At 38.3% G+C, this 20,692-nt stretch overlaps 2 protein-coding genes across 5 annotated transcripts in view; one reads left to right on the forward strand and one right to left on the reverse strand.

The window, feature by feature from the left end:
• sardh (sarcosine dehydrogenase) overlaps window positions 1-823 on the forward strand; it is a 73,280-nt gene extending 72,457 nt beyond the window's left edge. For all 4 annotated transcript variants that reach the window (XM_066713122.1, XM_066713125.1, XM_066713124.1 and 1 more), the window contains exon 22: window positions 8-823. In XM_066713122.1, the coding sequence (XP_066569219.1) occupies window positions 8-133 (126 nt within the window). In that variant the 3' untranslated portion in view covers window positions 134-823. The remainder of the gene's footprint in view (window positions 1-7) is intronic.
• A 1,921-nt stretch (window positions 824-2,744) lies between these two features.
• On the reverse strand, window positions 2,745-20,356 carry dbh (dopamine beta-hydroxylase (dopamine beta-monooxygenase)). The gene is made up of 12 exons (XM_066713126.1): window positions 19,999-20,356; window positions 15,236-15,382; window positions 14,785-15,042; window positions 14,207-14,383; window positions 11,075-11,177; window positions 10,361-10,527; window positions 9,868-10,011; window positions 8,986-9,024; window positions 8,632-8,691; window positions 4,617-4,744; window positions 4,282-4,441; window positions 2,745-3,410 (listed from the first exon to the last, which is right to left on the reverse strand). Exons 1-12 carry the CDS (start codon window positions 20,320-20,322, stop codon window positions 3,288-3,290), a joined length of 1,830 nt encoding a protein of 609 aa, XP_066569223.1. The 5' UTR covers window positions 20,323-20,356; the 3' UTR covers window positions 2,745-3,287.
• Window positions 20,357-20,692: the final 336 nt, after the last annotated feature.

Genomic DNA, 20,692 nt, shown 5'->3' on the forward strand with positions numbered 1-20,692 from the left:
GTTCCAGGTGAATCCTGACTTTGTGAGAAATGGGCACTTCACCATGGAGCGAATGGGGGTCGTCTACAAAGCCACTGCCCACCTGAAGTCTCCCTTTGATCCAGAGAGCAAGAGGGTGAAGGGGATCTACTAAGCCTCCTGGGGCTTCACCTTGACACCCAAGGAGGAATGTTAAAGGGCTCCTGACAACCTAAGCTTTCCATCTGAGATATTGCCATTTTCTTCTTAGTATTAAGATCCTGTATGATTTGATTGTATCTCATTTTTTTAAGAAGCAGAAAAGGAGAAGTCATGATTGCTCTGAAGAGAGACTGGATGCTAGCTTTCCAGGGCTTCACAAGTGATGTCAATAGGTACCTTAACTTCATTATCTCGGTTGGATAGTTGGGGCTGTCAGAAGCCCTTTAAGCCTGTTTGTGGTGGGACTGAAGGGAGGACAATATGGGAGTCTTAAGTGAGCTTTTCTCTGGCATAAAAACTACTTGAAGTTGCATAAATACTACATGGTACCTGGATCTTTTTTCCATTTGAAATGTTTACTCATTGTCAGTTCCCCAAGTCCTTTGCTTTTCATCCATTTCTTTATACATTTAAGTCTTAATTTTCCCTATGGGCAAATGGTGTGGTATGATGGTATGAGAAATGTCAATTTCTGTCCTATTTTGTTGGTTGGTTATAATTTACTTTAAGTTGAGTTAAAGGGAGCTGTTTATGATGAACTCAGGTTAAAATAAAATAAATATATTAATACTGTATTCATTTTTCCTTAGCTATATCACAGCAATGCATTTACAAAAAAATAAAATAAAAATCTGTGTAATACATATTTTGAAAATTATTCATTAGTTAAACAACATCCTGCCCCTAAGCAACTAGTAATTCACTCTTCTGGCTAGTCCAACATATCCTAGTAGGATCTGTAGAAAATCACTTAAAAATGTGCCCTGGAACAATTTTAAAATAGTCAAAATAAGTGTTTCAACAGAGATGTGCATTTAAGACAGCAGCTTACCTTTGAAAACAAAACAAATTTATGTGTAAATATTTTCCTAACCAACACACATCATGTCCTGGTTTAACGAGAGGAGGTGTCACTGATTTGCGAGTCCTTTAATAAATCCCAACTGTTTGACCATGAGAAGTCCTCCCTTCCTCTCTGGTATGAGTATTTTACTGTTTTTGAACTGAGGTGCTGGTTATAATGCTATTGCATATGTTCACCCTTACCTTTAAAGTCAGTTGCTAAACAGGCAGTTTACGTGTTACTGATTATGTCATTTGCCTTTTGTGAATTATTTCCTAATTGTTTAAAACTTTTTAGGTGTTTGACCAATGAGTCATAATGTATTTTCCTACAGGGTTACTTTTGAGCTCTGCTGGATGTTATCATTCCCCTGTCTTGGGACAGCCAGACAGTGGGCTGAAGATACAGACAACAGGAGTGAGACAGGCTTGTGCTATTGTTCAAGTTGTTGTACAGTTGTATTTCACACTAGAGGTGACAAGGTACTTGATGTGTTGTTCATGATTGTATCACATTACCTAACACTGCTCCCACATAGATTAATCTCATACCTCTCAGTATGACTCCATGAAATTTCATAAATTGATCACAACACTCATTATACCAAGGAGCCTAATATATGCTATATAAGTATGCAAACAAAATATAAAAATGTAATTGTTAAACACTGATCGACAACCTTGAGAATCCAGGAACAAAGCAAAGATACTGCCTGGTATCTATTAAGTTGGGCCCCTATTGAGGTGAAGTGATCTAACCCCAGCTTTTTTCTTTCTTCCCTCCTATCCACTTTGCCTATAGTCGTTCCTGTGGCTGTCTTGCCAACATCATAAAGCTTAGCCTAGACACAAACCCATGACCTCCCTCTCTCAATCCCATATCACCACAGTGTGGAGATTCAGTCTCTTTTCCTTCCCCAGTACAATGTGCCAACCCTGTGGAAGCAACAGGAAAGGAAACCTTTATGGTTGATAATTTACAAGGTAATCGACAGCTTGAAGTCTGTTGGATTTGATTTATAAAACGGGAGAAGCCAAGGGTTTTACAGACATCATAAACTTCTGGCTGAGCTGTGCAGACAGTCACGAACAAAGCTCTCTGCAAACAATGAGAAAATTTAATATTTGTGGCAAATAATATACTGGGTAAATGCATGCATTAAAGATGTGAAACATTTATCTTGGCAGGCTTTCATACCTGGAACGTGTGCTTTGTTTGACTAAATCTTCATTCAAGATGCAACGATTTGTTAACTCCATATGGATAAACTCCATTCCTCCCAGAGTAGAATTTGCGCCCTTTAAGTTCTAGCCAAAGAACACTGGTAACATATGTATCATCTGAGCTGCTGACTTCTCTGTATTTAAAGAATTACATTTATTTTTCCGTCTCAGCAGTGGAATGCTGCAGCTGTTCCTTGTGTGTACTGACACCTGATCTAACTGTTGTTTACATTTTTTATACTTTTTGTCTTATTGATCTACCTTTTAACATGCAAAGATGTTGCTTTTTCATAATTATAATATTAGCCAAAACTATTACATGTAGTCGAGTTCAACTTTTCTCACCTGGGTTTTAATGATCATTTAAAGTGGTGGTGAATATTCAATTTATGAATGTGTGAACACAAGTGTTACCTTGGTAATTGTGCAGATCTAGAAAGAAACAGTGCAGGTGTGCAAAACTGAACATTCATCCACTTACATTTTCAAATGTTTATTGGCATTTAAAAGAGTGCAGCACTTATGTGGTGGAGCAAAATGCTTAAAAACTGTGCAAGGGAATACAGTAGGCCAGAGTGACAGAATATGCAGATTTACTACCTAAAAAAACATTCTTGCTTATTTACTCTAAATAATTTTAACTGCTGGATGTCTCCTTGGTAAAGAGAACATCTAATTATCAATTCCAAGAATATATTAGTCTTTTTTCTTCTGATTCATGTGTCCATACCACAGTGTATGGACATAACTCTATACAACCAAGTGCTATTAAATGTTATATGCACTTGTTGTACCATTCGGTTTTAAAGCAATGTTTAATGTTTTTTTTTTTTTTTTTTTTTTGAATAAGCTACCATTTAAACCTGACCACAATAAATAATTAGACCGATTATGTAATTCTCAGGTGGTTTGGAATGAAATGCAGATGTCAACAGTGCCTCTAGCACTAACGGTGCTCAACCCTGTTATGCCTTTTTAATTTGATATTGGTTTGGTTAGTCTTCATTGGCCCCAAGTCTGTTTAGGAGTCAAGGTTGCTCTCAGGTCTGAACCTCAATGGCTGTACTGAGCTGCTCTGGGCTCTGGCTCCCTGTCTCACAGAGGTAGTGAGGTTTGGGGAGAGTGGCTGTGACCCTGGGTATGGCTTGTCTCTCCCACTCCCCCTGTAATACAAATGCACACACACAAATCAGCAGACAGGCATAGCAAGGAGATGAGAAATACATGTATGTTGCACATGTAACAATGAGTAACAAAGCTGTTTGATTGCACTCTGGACAGACACTCATGGATGGATGAGATTGGGATACACCTGAAGAATTACAGGCAACCAGGATCCTAACTTTTGAATTCTAATGTTGCACATTGTGCATTGCTGACAGGAGGAGGCCAGCATGGACTAGTATTTAATTAGCATTGCCTAACAGGTCTGTTGTATAATAGTGTACAACTGTGCAATATATCAGAATACAAGCCTATACAAGGATGTTGTAACCCACAGGGTAACTTATAGGACAGGGATGAAAGATGCAGGTAAAATATTATCATATTAAATAATTTATTATTATTTTTTTTTTAATTTTTTGTGTCTGAGAGCCAAATCATTTAGAGTTATGAACTGGATCAAACCCAGAAGGATCAAAAAATCTATTTAAAAAGTCCGGCAGGTTTCACAGAGAGCGCCTCAAATTAGATTTCCAGAAAGTGAGCAGTCAGAAACGAATGGGGATTCAAAAGGGCAGCACTGAGGCATGTTGAAGTTTTGGATGAGTCTTTGGATGAGTTTTTTAATGCATAATCAAGATTATATGATTTTTTAAAAATAGGCTTTATTGCCCCCTTGTCACTGATAAAATAATAAATATAAAAAGACTCAGTAGCCAGGTCATTCCCCTGTCCCTCACACATAGATGCAACATTTTCCACACAAAGGAGAAACCCCTTGCAGTCTTCACAAGTACGTATATGAATATGGTTCAGCACAGGTACAAACGCACATGCTGTGTCCTCCATGCTCTCTGTGAGCATACTCACCGGGAACATTATAGCAGAAGACTGGTTGCAATGCATCGAGATGGGTGCCGTGCTGTACAGTGACCTCAGGACCTCTTTGCTGAAGGTGTCCCAGTGGATGTTCGCAAATTGCTCCGTTACTGTGGCCTGGTTGCAGTTGCAAGCCTCCTTATTTTGAAACCTGCCCCAGCAAACAGAGGGAAGGAGAGAGAGACAGAGAAAGAAGACCTTCTTTCTAAGTGAGGTGAGACTTTTATGTACCTAGCTGTGTTTAACCAGTGTGATGTTGATCTGAAATGGCTTCAGCACAGACGACTGTTTGGTCTGCTGGGTATTATCATTTGGCTGCAACGTACCTGTTAATGAAGGCAAAGTACTTCTGTAGGTAATCTTCATCCACATGACTCTTACACAACTCCAGCTGAGTGCGAGGGAAATAGTGGACATAATTCACACACATCTCATCTTCAATGCTGAAGCCACCCTGGTGTGACGGAGACAGAAGTGGCATTGTGTTGCTTTAATAAAACTGAACGGCCACTGAGTGGTCAACCTTTTATAAAGCATATGGAAGGATGGTCGAATAAAGCAAGGAAAATGTTAGCTAAACGTCAAGTCCGCTCTAATTCAATGAGGTATAGCTGTAATGTCAATGCAAATGTAAAGTTAGATAAAATTACCAAGTTTGAAATAAATGTAATGTGAGGACAAGATATTCCCTTGATGTTTAACCTGTACACTGTAGAAAAGAATGGTCAAAGGTAAACTTTTATAACATTAACATACACATGTATGTATTTAGGGTAGAATAGTGGGTTTTCTTAGCAGTATTAAGGTATCCAGTGCCAAAGACTCGATGCGGTGGAGGGAGACTGTCAACTTGTCAGCTGTGATTAAACCATGTGTTTGAAGCAAAGACTTGACCAGTTACTTCAGCTTATAATATACAGTTTCTTCGACTTCGACAAATCTAGATGTCTGGGTGGTTAGAAATGGTGTAGTTCATTCACTTTCATGAGCTTTTGTTACATTTACTGCTCTTGACTGTATTTTGTTCAGAAAAGTCCTTCCTGTCGATCTGTGCCCCCTCTAGGTCAGCATCTCTTCTGGCCCGGCTGAATACATTTGGAAATGGAAACTGGCTTGCCAGGCAGGGCAAAAACATGACACCTCAGCACTTAGGGTGCTTTCCTGCTGACACAGAGATTGAATTTCAGGTACAGTACAATGGAGAATTTTATGTAGTCAGCACCTCACCTGACTAAGCTCACCTAGGTCAACAGCTGATGAGGTAGGAGATCAAGCAAGGGCTACTTAGAGAATCCCATTAATTTCCTAAATTCCCTTGATGGCAGTGTCCTGTTTGTTGTCTTGTTAGCTCTACCCCACTTAATGCCTATAAATTATCTTGTATGCAATTGTCTCTTACTTTATGACAATTAAGCTGAATGGTAACATGAAATATTACGATAATTCCCCCTTTTGAATAATTGATCAGACACCTGCTCCTCTTTCTCCCCCCATGTGATTATTTTCAGCTTGTCATTTGTTGATTATTAAAGAGAGGACGATTTTTTTGTTTTATCAGAAAGTTGCTTCTTAGGGAGTTTGAAAAGTGTTACCAGATTGGTTTTGATGTTAGACAGCTGGTTATGTATCTCATAAATCCTCACTATTGTATGAATTTGTAAGTAATCCAGTACTATCATATACAGTGGGGGAAAAAAGTATTTGATTTTGTACGTTTGCCCACTGACAAAGAAATGATCAGTCTATAATTTTAATGGTAGGTGTATTTTAACAGTGAGAGACAGAATAACGACAAAAAAATCCAGAAAAATGCATTTCAAAAAAGTTATAAATTGATTTGCATGTTAATGAGGGAAATAAGTATTTGACCCCTTTGACTTAGTACTTGGTGGCAAAACCCTTGTTGGCAATCACAGACGTCAGATGTTTCTTGTAGTTGGCCACCAGGTTTGCACACATCTCAGGAGGGATTTTGTCCCACTCCTCTTTGCAGATCCTCTCCAAGTCATTCAGGTTTCGAGGCTGATGTTTGGCAACTCGAACCTTCAGCCCCCTCCACAGATTTTCTATGGGATTAAGGTCTGGAGACTGGCTAGGCCACTCCAGGACCTTTATTGTGCTTCTTCTTGAGCCACTCCTTTGTTGCCTTGGCTGTGTGTTTTGGGTCATTGTCATGCTGGAATACCCATCCACGACCCATTTTCAATGCCCTGGCTGAGGGAAGGAGGTTCTCACCCAAGATTTGACTGTACATGGCCCCGTCCATCGTCCCTTTGATGCGGTGCAGTTGTCCTGTCCCCTTAGCAGAAAAACACCCCCAAAGCATAATGTTTCCACCTCCATGTTTGACGGTGGGGATGGTGTTCTTGGGGTCATTCCTCCTCCTCCAAACACAGCAAGTTGAGATGATGCCAAAGAGCTTGATTTTGGTCTCATCTGACCACAACACTTTCACCCAGTTCTCCTCTGAATCATTCAGATGTTCATTGGCAAACTTCAGACGGGCCTGTACATGTGCTTTCTTGAGCAGGGGGACCTTGCGGGCGCTGCAGGATTTCAGTTCTTCACAGCGTAGTGTGTTACCAATTGTTTTCTTGGTGACTATGGTCCCAGCTGCCTTGAGATCATTAACAAGATCCTCCCGTGTAGTTCTGGGCTGATTCCTCACTGTTCTCATGATCATTGAAACTCCACGAGGTGAGATCTTGCATGGAGCCCCAGACCGAGGGAGACTGACAGTTATTTTGTGTTTCTTTCATTTGTGAATAATCGCACCAACTGTTGTCACCTTCTCACCAAGCTGCTTGGCGATGGTCTTGTAGCCCATTCCAGCCTTGTGTAGGTCTACAATCTTGTCCCTGACATCCTTGGACAGCTCTTTGGTCTTGGCCATGGTGGAGAGTTTGGAATCTGATTGATTGATTGCTTCTGTGGACAGGTGTCTTTTATACAGGTAACGAGCTGAGATTAGAGCACTCCCTTTAAGAGAGTGCTCCTAATCTCAGCTCGTTACCTGTATAAAAGACACCTGGGAGCCAGAAATCTTGCTGATTGATAGGGGATCAAATACTTATTTCCCTCATTAACATGCAAATCAATTTATAACTTTTTTGAAATGCGTTTTTCTGGATTATTTTGTTGTTATTCTGTCTCTCACTGTTAAAATACACCTACCATTAAAATTTTAGACTGATCATTTATTTGTCAGTGGGCAAACATACAAAATCAGCAGGGGATCAAATACTTTTTTCCCTCACTGTATAGTTATATAGATCTCCAACAGAAACTGATAAAATAAATTGATCAATTATTCTTTAAAATGAACAAGAAGACAATTACACTAAGAATCTCTGTATGAAGATTTTTATTATTGCATATAAGGAGAGTGTATAGGAGTTATTGGTCCAGTTCCCTTGATAAATGCTTCCATTTAACAATCTCTCTTCTCAGAATGAATATAATTATTTGTCTTTCATGAGGGACACTATGTTAGTATCTGTCTGACATAGTTGAAAAGGATGTTATGAGTTAGTTTTATTTTTATTTAATTAGTCACTTGGGTTGCTTTTCAGACAACATATCATTTTAACAACATGCTGGCGTACATTTTCACATTCGTTTCCAGTCCCTCCAATTTATTCAATGCCAGAACTATCTGACCTAAAATGAAATTAGTCAGAAAAAAAATTAAAACTAATCACAGCCTATGAAATTAGCCTTTTAGAGAATTAGTACAATGCTTTTTCTTTTGTAAGAAATGAAAATGTCAGCTTGATATTTCTTGCTTTTTAACATGGCAAATCCTTAAAATATATCTAAATCTCTACAAAATTGAGCCCTGAGGGCTTTTAAACCCACACAAATACTTAAACTTGATATACATAATCTTACAAACAGTTTAGAAGAGAGCCAACTTTCTCCATATACCTGTTACATGACCCAGAAGTAATTATACAGTATGCAAAACAGTCTGAGCTGCACTGGACCATGCAACAGTGGCTAAGGCGATGTGCAGCACTTTAATTAATCATTTGCAATGCAAATAGTTTATGGTAATGTTCCTGGTATTGCTGATTCCAGCCACTGGGACTCAAGTCATCATGAATGGGTCAAGAAATAGATTTTCAGGCAAGAGCTCTGACTAAATGAGGTTGGACTTGCTCATCATGGTTCATAATGTAGAAAATTAAAGGGCCTTCTAAGCACACACACAAGACTAAAAGGCAGAAATTGTTCAGTCTTACACAGCTGGGTAGCTTACTTTATATCTCATTGCGGATATTCATTATCATAAAGATGCGGTGCGATACGCAGAATAGACACGTGTTTTTCTGAGCTTACCACCGTAGCCTTGTCTCTATCTTCAGTGTTGTAAATACATCTGGTCAGAAGGACATCACCCTGGGAAATATAAAGGGTCTTCACTGAAGGTGAGTAAATACAAAGGTAAAATCTCATCAATGTTTTCCGGCTAACAGTGGCTGGTATACCATCAACTCAGCCGATAATGTACATTCATTTTAGCATTAAATTCTGATATATTATTATATTTTTATTTGAAAAAAATGCTTTCTGACAGGTTTTTTTGTATATTTACTAGCATAACATATAAAAGGTCTCGAAAGGGCAAGGCTACTGACATTTAAATATCCAAAATTTTTGCTAAAGACCTTAGATCCTCTACTTACTACTTACAGGTAACACATTCACCATCTTTTTTAGCATCCGGATAATCTGAAAAAAAAATATATATATAGACAGATCTATTCTGTAACATGATATATCATAATATCATAATACCCTTGACTCATTCAATGAATATTGACAGATTAAATACAATGAAATGCCTGTTCACTGTTTAGTTTAATAACCTAACTCTACCCTTTTCATTTAATTAAAGACAAAATTAGACCAAAATGTGTATATTTTAAGATTTAATTTAAGGGTCTTAGTTTTGTATTTGATATTGTTATGCCTTGGCAAGCATTTATTAGCATGTTCTGCATTTCATTCAGATGAAGGAAATGGAAATCCTGGAGGTTCAATTCAAGGGTTTTTTCTTTTTTGTTTGTTCTTTTTTTGGTGATTACAAGATACAACATAATATCAACGTGCAAAAAACCCTGTGGTCACACTGCTGATATAGACAGTCAGTGGGCTTAAAAGGGTGACTTAAATTAAATCATCCAACTCTTTGGTTTTTCTAAGAAGATGCATTTCTGAAACACATGTTCTGCAGCACTATGCATGTAGGTGCACAATTTAACATACATTTTATAAATCAGTATTTATTTTAGTCAGTAACCCTCTTTTCCTTCATGTTTAACACCACTATGAATACTATGTATATGTTACAGTCCAGCAGTGGTCTTCTTACCTCAAAGGTACCAGCATTGGGGTCAAGTTATCGTGGCTATCATGTGACCCCTTCCCCCACATCCCTTATCAGATGCATCCTGGCATCCATGCTTAATTTGTTCTGTGTAGCAGCTCTGATTAAGTGATGAGAAGCTCAAGTCAACCCTGCCGACCCTTACAGCATACCCACTGGTTCATCGGTATGCTGGCTTCACCTACCTGGTAGTGGGTGCTGAAATGGCTGTCCTCCTGGACTATCACCACCTCCTTGCCCTCCCTGACCAGTACTGTCTGCACACTGCGGCCTGTCAGGTGTGTGTGCAGCTGGGAGGCGAAAATGTTGATCCCTCCCCATGGTAGGGCCTGCCATGGGGGAGGAAAAGAAACCAGTGACCTGCGAACATCCCAGCCAGGGTGGCATTGGGATGTCAGAGTTAGGATCTTTGAAATCACCTAGCTTTTACTTTGTAAACATATGGCTGTAGTTTCATAGTATACACAGTTGTACAAGTTGAGATCATTTCTAGGGTCACTTCCAAAATGTATTCACCGAAAGGAACCCAAACCCCATCTGTTTGTGTGCTTACCATCTCTGCAGTATTGAGAAATTGGCATGTTAGTAGCTCACAATGTGGTAGCAACATCGATGGCAATGTCCCCTCCCCACGTCTTGTTGGCTTAATTATTTCTCTGGCTACCAGCCACTACTTACAGTCCGTGTACATTTGGCAGTGCAATACCCAGTCAGTTCAAAGTGCTCCTCGTGGGGTGGGATCGCCATCACTGGGGTGTAAACGAGGCCCAGCTCCATTATTCCAGCGTCGTATTTCCTCAGTGTGGGAGTGTAATACAGCCGTATTCCAGATGAGTCCAGTAGGCCTACAAGTAAGTAATAACAATGATAAGTTTAACAATTATAATAATAACTTTGTTTTATTAACTGCATTTAAAACAATATCTTAATGTGTTGTACAAGTTTCACAGGTATACAGGGAAGGACACAAGAACAGAATACTATACAGCCTGACACAGGATATAATAAAAACACACACACACACACACACACACACACACACACACACACACACACACACAAACAAAATATAACCACATAAGTGATTCAAACTAAGCCAGTTTAAAAGAGTAAGTTTTTGGATTTAAGAGGGGATTTAAAAACACTCAATGAGGCAGATGAGCATAACAAGAAAAATTACATTCCACAACAAACAACTGTCTAAACTGTACAGTGTGTGTGTGTTGCTTTGAAACATATCTGTTCCACTCCATATTGTTAGTGGCCCACGGGCTTCATATCAGGGGTCTGTAAAAGGAGTTTAAAAAGAGAAAGACCTCTGCCAACTGCGGTCAGTATCTCCTGATCTGCATTTGGTCTTTCACTCAGCAGTAATGTAAATGTAAATGGTACCTCTGATCTTCAGGGGGTTGTGGTAGTGGACCTCCAAACGGAGAAACCTGGAAGACCCCGGTCCCCCCAACGAGAGACCAGCCTCATCAGGATAATAAAAAGCCTGAAAGGACAGACATTTTTATATTTTTAACTGTTATGTGCAGTAAACAATGCTTGGCCAAGTGAGACTGACTGATAACAAGAGTGTGTCATCTTAAGCAAGTTAGTCATCCTATCTGCAGTGAAGGAGTTCGCCATGTACATGGCGGTCGTAATGAGATGTTATTAAGCCTCCTGTATAAGGAATGCAACGTAAATATTTACATACTTAGATTTAGATTTATATGTAAGGCTGCCTTGCATTCATTGCCCCAGGCTGTTCACTCAAATGTAGCCGATGTCTTAAGGAATTCAAGATCGGCCTGCACAGCACAGCCGATTATATAAAAGCATGTTCTTCATTCCCCCACACAAAGAGTGTGCGTTGGCTTCTTAATTTTTAAAGGAGCAGTTCGCTTCCATTCCTTTCATTTATAAGATGAACCTGATTTAAAACACTGACCCCCAGGACTCTTCATCTAGCTGGTTTAGTTTACCGATTTGTGTTGTTGGCAAACACTGGGCTATGGGGAATAGAAGGACTCGATATATAAAAAAAAGCATGCCTGAAAGTTGCCAAACTGACAGCTTTGTTTGCTCTTCAGACTGGAATCCCAGATTAGATGAGAGTGACTGTCAAACTAATAGGACAGTCACTCGCAATTAAAGTCACTATATGTATGCTGTCTTACAACTGTTTTGTCCTTAAAGTATGTGAAAAGGAGAAACATAGCCAGTCCTGTGTGATCAAACTGAACACAAGCACATGATATGCACTGCAAAATGATCCCCCCCCCCCCCCCCCAGGGAATAGCATACATTTTATGTGTCTGAAATTTGAATTCCAATTTAAAGGAAACTGTCAGGAATTATCTTATTAGTGAAACACGATTGTATAAAATGGTTTTGGTTCAGTTCATTTCATATATATATATATAAATTCCTGTTCTGTAACATAACATTATACAAACACTGTACTGCTTTAATCCTAAAACAAAACTTACCTGACCTTCCTTGATTTACTTTTTAGCCAATACATCATTACATATCGAAAGCAGCTCAAAGGCAAGATATGTGATGCAGCTTCTAACTGCGGCAGCAACATCACAGTGTGGCAGTCACCATCCAGTGTGTAATTGTAATAAAAGTGCTCAGTAAGTGTAATATTTTGCTCTTCCATTATACATGTCTACAAAACACTTTTTGTATGCACACTTATGCTGAAGTAAATGCACTTTGTCTAATACAATTGTACAGGCTTTTAAAGTCAACAAGGTTGTTTAGGTCTTCTACGGTCATGTGAAGAATTGTTGAAACAGCTGTATCACTCACTTGGGAATTTATATAGAATCGAAATACTCCATACTTCAGTTTGTTTGGATAAAATCCTTGGCATTTACAGCAAAGCAAAGTACAGCCAAGAGCTTAACTGATATTTTGTTTCATCCTCCTACTCAATTTTCAATTTCCTAAGCCATTTTTCTTAAAAATAAAATAAAATAAGCTTATAATACAATAACAGGAAGAAGGGGGTGGGGGGCATCTTGATTATTATCTTATCAGGCACTATTATCTTCATATGCTTTATTTTATCTGAACAATGAGGTTTTAAAATCTACCAGTTCAATAAGGATTATTTATATCAGTTCTTGTACTGTTTTTTCACATGCAGTTGTTTTGTAAGATTGCATTGAACATATATTTAAAACAACAACAACATTCAAAAATCCCCAACTAATTTAAACCTTAATCTCATCGTTTCAGCTCTGGATTATCAACCATCAGAAAACATGATTTGCATTTATTTCACTGCTTCTTGATAATCCCATCTGTGTGCTTCTATTTAGAATAAATACCATTTTCCAAATCTGCCTTGGCTATGATCCTTAACCATTGAAACAATGTATCTTATATGTTTACTGCTAAAGCTGGCAGAGCTTAATTTAACCATTTAAATAACTGTACATTTTTAAATTCAGGTCGTAGTTATTTTGAAATATCCAAGATTCAGTCCTTTTCTAGATAACCTTCTCTTGACAGATAATGTAACCAGAAGAATGGCTGTTCGAGAAATCTCTTAAACTGTATATATAATTAAATTGGACCCAGAATCTCCAGCAGTTTCTGACTTTGTACTTTATGCATCTGTACATTCACACCCTGCCCCCCCACCCCAAAGACATTGAGTCATTATGAAATATTTTCTGCCATTGTTGCTTTCCAAAAGATGAGAAAAATGCTTTGATAACTCTTCATATTTGGTGCCAAAAGGCAACAAAGTAACACCCTGACACTTCTCTCAATGTGAACTATCCTAAAATGCGGTGCAACGTCAACACCGTTCAATCCAGTGTGCCTGACTAGCAGCTTGTCTTCAAATTACCAACCAAACAAATGTCTCTTACAGGGCAACCTCTTCAGTTATTGAAATAGATTTATTTTATCAAGCATTGTCATAACTATTGAGCCTTCAGCCGTTTGTGATGTAGCTTCTTGCCCAGTTCTTCGTGGACAGTCACCAGAAGTTCCAGGTGACTTACCAAAAACATGGAATTTGTTTTATTTAATTTGAAACCGAAACACTTGCAGTCTTTGTCAAGGTAATTTATGCTGAAATACTCATAGATGCAGTAATCCTAATTTAAGGCTTTCATGTGTAATCACACTGAGAAAGGCATAGTGGACGTGTGGGGCGAACCTTTATAATATACTTTGTAATTATGGTACCAATCAGTTTAATGCTGTACTGAAATACCAGCAGCTTGTATATTCACCTTCAATTAATTAAGGTTGACTGGTTTGGTATATATAAATTTCAATTTAAGGAATGTCACTGAAGTTTAAAATTAGTACTGATACAGTTGGGAACTGACATATATATAAAAAAATGTAATTACAATGTCAAACTGTGACCGTATAAATTAAATTGGCTATCCTGAGCACCACAGTATCTTGAGCCTGTGATGTTCTTGTGTTCTCTTATCTAAAGTAGGTGAGTGATTGCATTAGGCTTGTTCAGTCTGGTATCTCTGCCCAGACAAGGATTTTTACCTTGGCACCCATTGCCCAAGCAGCCAGCACGTGGCGACAGTAATTGATGGTCTTAGGCTTCATCTTGGAGTCACAGGAGCCGCTGTACTCGGGGATGGAGTTGAACTGTGGGGCGCACTCGAACACCTCGATGTGATGGACAATGGCTTCGTTCCCAGGGGTGATCACAGATTCATACTGAGGATAAACAAATGGTATTAAATAAGTATATGGATAAGATCTTTGGATCAGAAAAATATTACTACCTTAACATCACCAGCCCATCTATTATGTATTTATCTGTTGATTGATAAATCTGTTGATTGAGGACATCAGTAATTATGTTGTTTATAATCCCCCAATATGTATCAGATAAAGTAATAATGCAGCTTTCACTGTCAAACACTATGGCTTCACAGGTGACTGAGGAAAATCTTGCTTATCCTTGACCCCACCCAACTCCAGCAGTATTTGTCCAGTTGTACAAATGCAAATCCCAATCACAGTTGACTATTGAATTAATCCAGATTTGAATTGGTGATCTCTGGACTATAGCGTATTTGTATACCTACTATTTATTGAATAAACAGTTGAGTTACCATAATGATGTGGTTCTTTGGCATATTCTTTGGCAGTTCAACAATGTGGCACCAGTAAGTGGTCTCTTGGCCTGGAATGGTCACACTGGGAGACAGGACCTCCAGGGTCTTGACATCAGGAGGCAGTGAGGGGGCAGGGATATTAGGCCGCAGCAGTTGCACTCGCTGGACTCCAGTGTTGGTCAGGGAAAGGTTGAGCATCTGGAGCGAGGTGACTGGTCTGTCCAGGGTACCATAGAGGAGGTGAACCGTGCCCTCCTACAACAATGCAAAAGATGGCAAAGATCAGTAAAACAATTCTTATATACTATTGATTAAACACTTTATTGTGCAGGATCATCCTTAGAAAATTAAGTACAGATTGTGAAAAAAAATGTATGTGTAAGAGGCTGAGTGAGTGAGATGCCAGCAGAGAGACATTTCTTTTTCCTCCTTCCAGTTAAGATAGTACCTCAATGACATAGTCTTTGGAGTCACAGGTGCTGAAAGGCCTCTTGAAGAGAATGTAAAATCCCTCTGGAGCCCTGTGTGTTTCTACCAGTTGGTAGTCCTGTTGGCTATCCAATCTGACGTGGCCATGAGCATCACTCCAGGCGTCCTGCAGAGACACAGACTTGACATGAGCTCCTACCATCTTTGAAACCAATTATCATCTGTTTATGGTAGAAGGTAGCAGTGAGAATGAGTTGGCAAATTGTCGCCCTAAGGACTTCTGGACCCACTTTCAGCTTTTTCCAAGAATTCATGCCCCAGCTGGGCAATTTTCTAAGACTGCATCATGGAATTTTCTCGGGCTGTCTTTTTCTTTCAGAATGAAGCAGACGTTTCTCGACTGTGCAATGTGTAGAAAATTAGAAAAAATAATGACTTTCAAAAGTTTGGAAGGTAGAATTGGAAACCTTTGTTTCATTTCTGTACATTTTCAGTAAATGTAGAGCACCCACAGGTTGCCAGAAAAGCTACACCTCATTATATTGGTTATTTGGTGCTCCTGGTCTGTGAGGGGCCTATATCTATCAAAGATTGTGTTTAAAGGAGTGGAAAAGTGGAACTTCTTTTTTCTGTTCTAAAACCAAGAAAATTAGTTTGTTATAAACACAAGCACAATTAAAATCTGCTTAGTAGCTCCTTTTAATTTCTATTTACACCATTAACAGTAAAAAGACAAAGACATACACTTGGCAAGGAATTCTGTTTGTGCTTGTTATTCTTTTTTCTTATTTCTGACTAACAGAAGCACAGTGAGGCATTTCAAAAATAATTGCTTTGAATCAACTCACTTTGAGTAGGTTATACTGGCAGACACAAGAGGATTGCTGTGTTTTGATTGTAAAGTAGAGCAGGGATACACTTTACAGAAACATTAAAATGGACTAAATTGTATTGTATTGTATTGATTTTTTTCCCTCTGTCTGAATCTAATATAAAAGCATATTTATTTTTACAGTTTAGTTTTTTCTATTACAATATTTCAAGATGTACCGCTATCTAAATAAACAGCATCCCAATTTCGTTATCATAAATACACTCTCTATAGCCCCATTTACACAGAAACTTGCAGCCTTTTTTGTGTCAATTATCTGTGTGATATCAACACCAAGAAGTTTCCACTTTGCGATCTAGTTAAGATGCTACCAAATGTGCTGCAATGGGTCTATGTGAATGGAGTGTTATTGATGAAACAACAGGTTGGTGATGTATATAATGCTAACTTTTGTCAAACATGTCAGAAGTTATATAGCCTACAAAAAAATGTTTGAAAAATATTTCTGCATACATAGACAGTCTTGGACTGCATTACAGTGTACATGTATTAGTGTAATTTTATTTTAAGGCAGTAATGTAAAACTTAACATAAGTTTTGAGTATTCAATCAATTGCAGATCTGCACAGCCAGACTTTTGGTATAGATATAGATATGCACATAATGTAATGTCATGCTCTTTTTCTCATTTATTTTATTTTATTTAACTTTGCTGCAGTATATGTCAAAACCCCACTCTATCCCGTAATGCCTCTGATTACGTGACCATGAACCGAGAACCGAGCCTCATACTCGGTGACTGCTGGGTCCAGTAACCACACCACAAAAACACACAATCATATGTCCTGATGAACTGGTTATAGCATACAAATGCACCTTAAATTGATGTATTGTTTGCTTTTCCCTCCTGACTGTTTGTTGTTTTCATGATCCTTGGTTCTGAGTATGAACCAAATCAGTGCCCTGTTTAGATTCAATAGCCCAGTAAACACTTGCTTTTTGCTGGTATTTGAGTGTGACTTAAGTGTGTGTGTGTAAGTATGTATGTAATCTGTGTTATATATTTTAAAAAGTGTTTAAATTTTAAAAAACTTCAAAAACAAAGTCCACAAACAAAGATAAAGTCTTATGAATTCTTAACACCCTGGAGCACATTTTTAAAAATGCAGAAATATAAAGTGGAGGCTTAGCACGCCATGCCTTTTATTTTTGGTCTTGACCTTTCTCAACCTTCACCAAGGTTTGAGAAGATTACTCACAGGCAGAAGCCACTGTCATAATCTGGAACAATTTCACATTTGGAGGGTATTCTCTTATAGAATAATGACTGAAGGATGCCTCTGTAGTTTTTGTAGGAGAAAAATAATATTCCTTTAGTGCCAGGATATGCTTTATCAATGCATGGATTGAAGTAAAGCAAATTCACAGTGTCTCCACATAAAGTATGCAGTACAAACTGCCCTTCAGCCATGTGCTATATAAAAGAAAACATATTTAGCCCAGCTAATGTTTAATAAAACTAAACTAATTTTCCTCATTCTGGATTCCTTGGAGGTTGTTCTTCAAATCACTGTTACCCACCCAGACTTTCTTGCAAATACCACAGTTAACTCAATGAAGGGCTACGAGCTAGTGAGGAACATAATGGGTATGTTGAAACCTGTCCTAATCCATTGATTCTGACTGTCAAATAAGATAATGGGGGGTCAGCTTTCAAAGTGACATTGGAGTATTTTGTTTGTGCCTTCATGTGGTGATTTCACTCGCTGTTCAGAAGAGAGAAAATAGGAAGACACTTTTTTGGAATTATTAGAGGAATATCTAACACAAATTAGCTAACTTCGCCTTTCACTGTACAGTGTTTGAATTCAGGGCCGTTTCTGGCCTTTTGGGGGCCCTAAGCAGGATTTGATTTGGTGGCTCCCCCTCATTGTAGCCCACTTGGCACAACATCAAACTAACATAGGCTTAAGCTTACTGTCTTGAAAACGTTTGTATAAGCACACAAATGTACGAAAACAAACATACAATGTACAAATCTACATGTAAAGACTAAAGTGGGACCTGTTAGCTAAATGGACAACATCACTTAGAACCATAAGAGGTAGGTAGTCTTGGTTGAGCTGAGGATGCTCCACCAAAATACTTCAATAGTGCTCCTGAGGAGGTTATACATGCATTAGAACTTTATGGACACCGCATGTTATGAATTAGACATGTTTTTCACCTATGATGTATTATACACAATTCCTTGCATACTAAGTCTATCTGTATTTCTCACATTATAGTAGTAATCTACTTGTTCGTTAGCCTAAATTAATTGTTTTGTGAAAAAATCTCATTTTTTAAAATGACATAGGATTAGTGGCACCAGGTTTAGTCATAGTTAGCAGCAACCCTTTCATGTGTAGTCTAAAATCTGTCAGTCAAGGAAGGTCCTGACTGATATTTATCACACACTTTGCAGATTTAAATAAGACTCTTGACCAAGCTGACAAATCCCATTTGCTGATTTTAACTTGATAGATAATTGGCTAATGTGTTCACTGATGCTCCAGAGCCAGATAGCAGTGTTAAAGCATGGATTTTTACGGAGGCAAAAAAAGTTGAACAAACCTCTTGCAGATTCTATTCAAGGTTAAAATTGCTTTAGATGCAAATACACAGCCACCATGTTATAATAAAATGCTATTTGGTGGCAGGAATGGTGAACTTGAAGTAACGAGAAGAAACCCATACAGCCAGGCAGCTATCTGGTTTAGTTAGTGTGCAAGCAAGCTACTGTACAGCAATAAAAACTAAGCATAACCAAATAATATTACCATACCTTTCTCTTATGCTTCTTTTTCTTTTCAGTTTTTCGTTTTACCCTTTTTTGCGCCGGATTGGTATGTTCTTGTTCTTTTTTCCAACATTATAATTTGGTCGTGTCACAATCATAATTTTTGTTTTTTTCCTCTGCCACACCCAAACCTTTAGAACGCATTTGCTATGGAGCAGCAGATCGATGGCAGGTTTCTAGCACATAAATTAGGATGGGCATGACTCACTCAATAGAATCTGTAAATTGTTTGAAAACTGATCATTGTGATCATTTATGAAAATCGATTATAGAAAATCATTGAAAATGTATTCCATTTATTTATTCATTTATTTTGCTGGGGGGCCCTAAGCTGCTGCTTATGTCGCTTATGCCAAGAAATGGTTCTATTTGAATTGGAGCAAATTCATTATCTGCTATACATGTACATCAGCTTTCTAATTTTCCAAAGAAATCCCAGGTATGTTACTATGTTCACAGTCTAGAATAACCTAGATCATTAAGCACAGAATTACTTTTTTGGAAGACCATTTTACATAGAATACTGTCCAACCAGTCACCAAGCACACATCTGTTGTCAAAACAGAAATTTGCCGACCAGAGTATGTTTCTAAATCCAGCTAGGTAAAGAATGATGTATTTTAGCCTCAGGGAAGATTCTGTCTGTTGCAGAGCGAGACAAAGTGAGACTGAAAATGCATGTGTGCATTAAAATTCTCATTTAATAATTGTAATTAGTAATCCTTACAAGGCTCAGAAGAAAGCTTTAAATAAAAAAACAAAATTAATGGATTTTGAACTTGTTTCATGCCATTCAATGTAATGTTTGACAGTTTGAAACCGACTTTAAAGTTTGCTGTGTCAATCAGCTCAAAAGTGGTGCTTGACATTTTACAACATGATCTGTGCTGTCTGTAAAAGGGCACCAGTACCTGTCACACATTGTACAATTCTGTTGAAATGTAACTGATAGATGTGAATTTAGAAAAAACATTATTTACACATATTTCCTTTATATGTGTGTTATGAGGCTAAATCTGAGTAGTTTTGAATACTTATTATTATTTGAATTATTAAAATTAGTACTTATTACAGTAAAAAAATAAAATAAAAATAACTTAAACTGTACCCCAAAGTAGGACTTGTACCCATCACTCCATAGAATAGCCAAGTCAGCATTCTGGAATTCTCCACGGTCTGACATTCCGAACATGATACCATAGCGAAGATCCTTCACCAGCAGCCGGAAGTAGAGATTCTGCAGAGGGTAGCTGATGTTCCACGAGAGCTGCAGGTTTCCACGGGGGTCCAGGGGCATCTGGTAGGGGAAAGGGTCCTCGAGATTGCTGGCTGCCTGGTAGGAGGCCACAAGGATCACCACCAGTGTTGCCAACATGGTGAAGTACATAACCGTCACTTCACGCAGGCTGAAGGTCGACTGCCAGTTTCTCATTTTCTCCCAGCCTCTGTAAGCGAAAGAGTTTTGGTTTGTTTGTTTCGTAGGCTTTCTCGATCTGTCTGGTTATTGGTGTCCACACTCTCTTGGTCATTTAAACACTCTGTGATGATGCAGCTGGTTCCCTGTTCTGTCCCTAATTGAATTTGGTTTGTTGACTAAATTCAATTGTCTGTTGAGCCCTCTGGTCAAGTGCTTCTCGGCATCTGCCTCTCTTTAATTGAGACCTTAATTGATCATGGACATTATCAATGAGAATTGGACTGGACTGGGTCCATTTAATTGCCTATTTAATATTTGCGGGTGTTAGATTGGCACTAGGTGTCCGAAAAAGGCCACTAATTATTATTGTTTCCTTTTTTGTTAG

This window comes from Amia ocellicauda, chromosome 9, assembly GCF_036373705.1.
Source record: "Amia ocellicauda isolate fAmiCal2 chromosome 9, fAmiCal2.hap1, whole genome shotgun sequence".
Classification (NCBI taxonomy): domain Eukaryota; kingdom Metazoa; phylum Chordata; class Actinopteri; order Amiiformes; family Amiidae; genus Amia; species Amia ocellicauda.

What these genes read in the sequence shown, in the direction of transcription:
- dbh (XM_066713126.1), bottom strand. Translation starts at nt 20,322, where the DNA reads ATGAGAAACTGGCAGTCGACCTTCAGCCTGCGTGAAGTGACGGTTATG. An exon ending in CTTGGGCAATGGGTGCCAAG is followed by an intron (nt 11,178 to 14,206) that starts GTAAAAATCCTT and finishes CTGTCCTTTCAG; the next exon opens with GCTTTTTATTATCCTGATGA. An exon ending in TACTTTGCCTTCATTAACAG is followed by an intron (nt 4,442 to 4,616) that starts GTACGTTGCAGC and finishes TTGCTGGGGCAG; the next exon opens with GTTTCAAAATAAGGAGGCTT.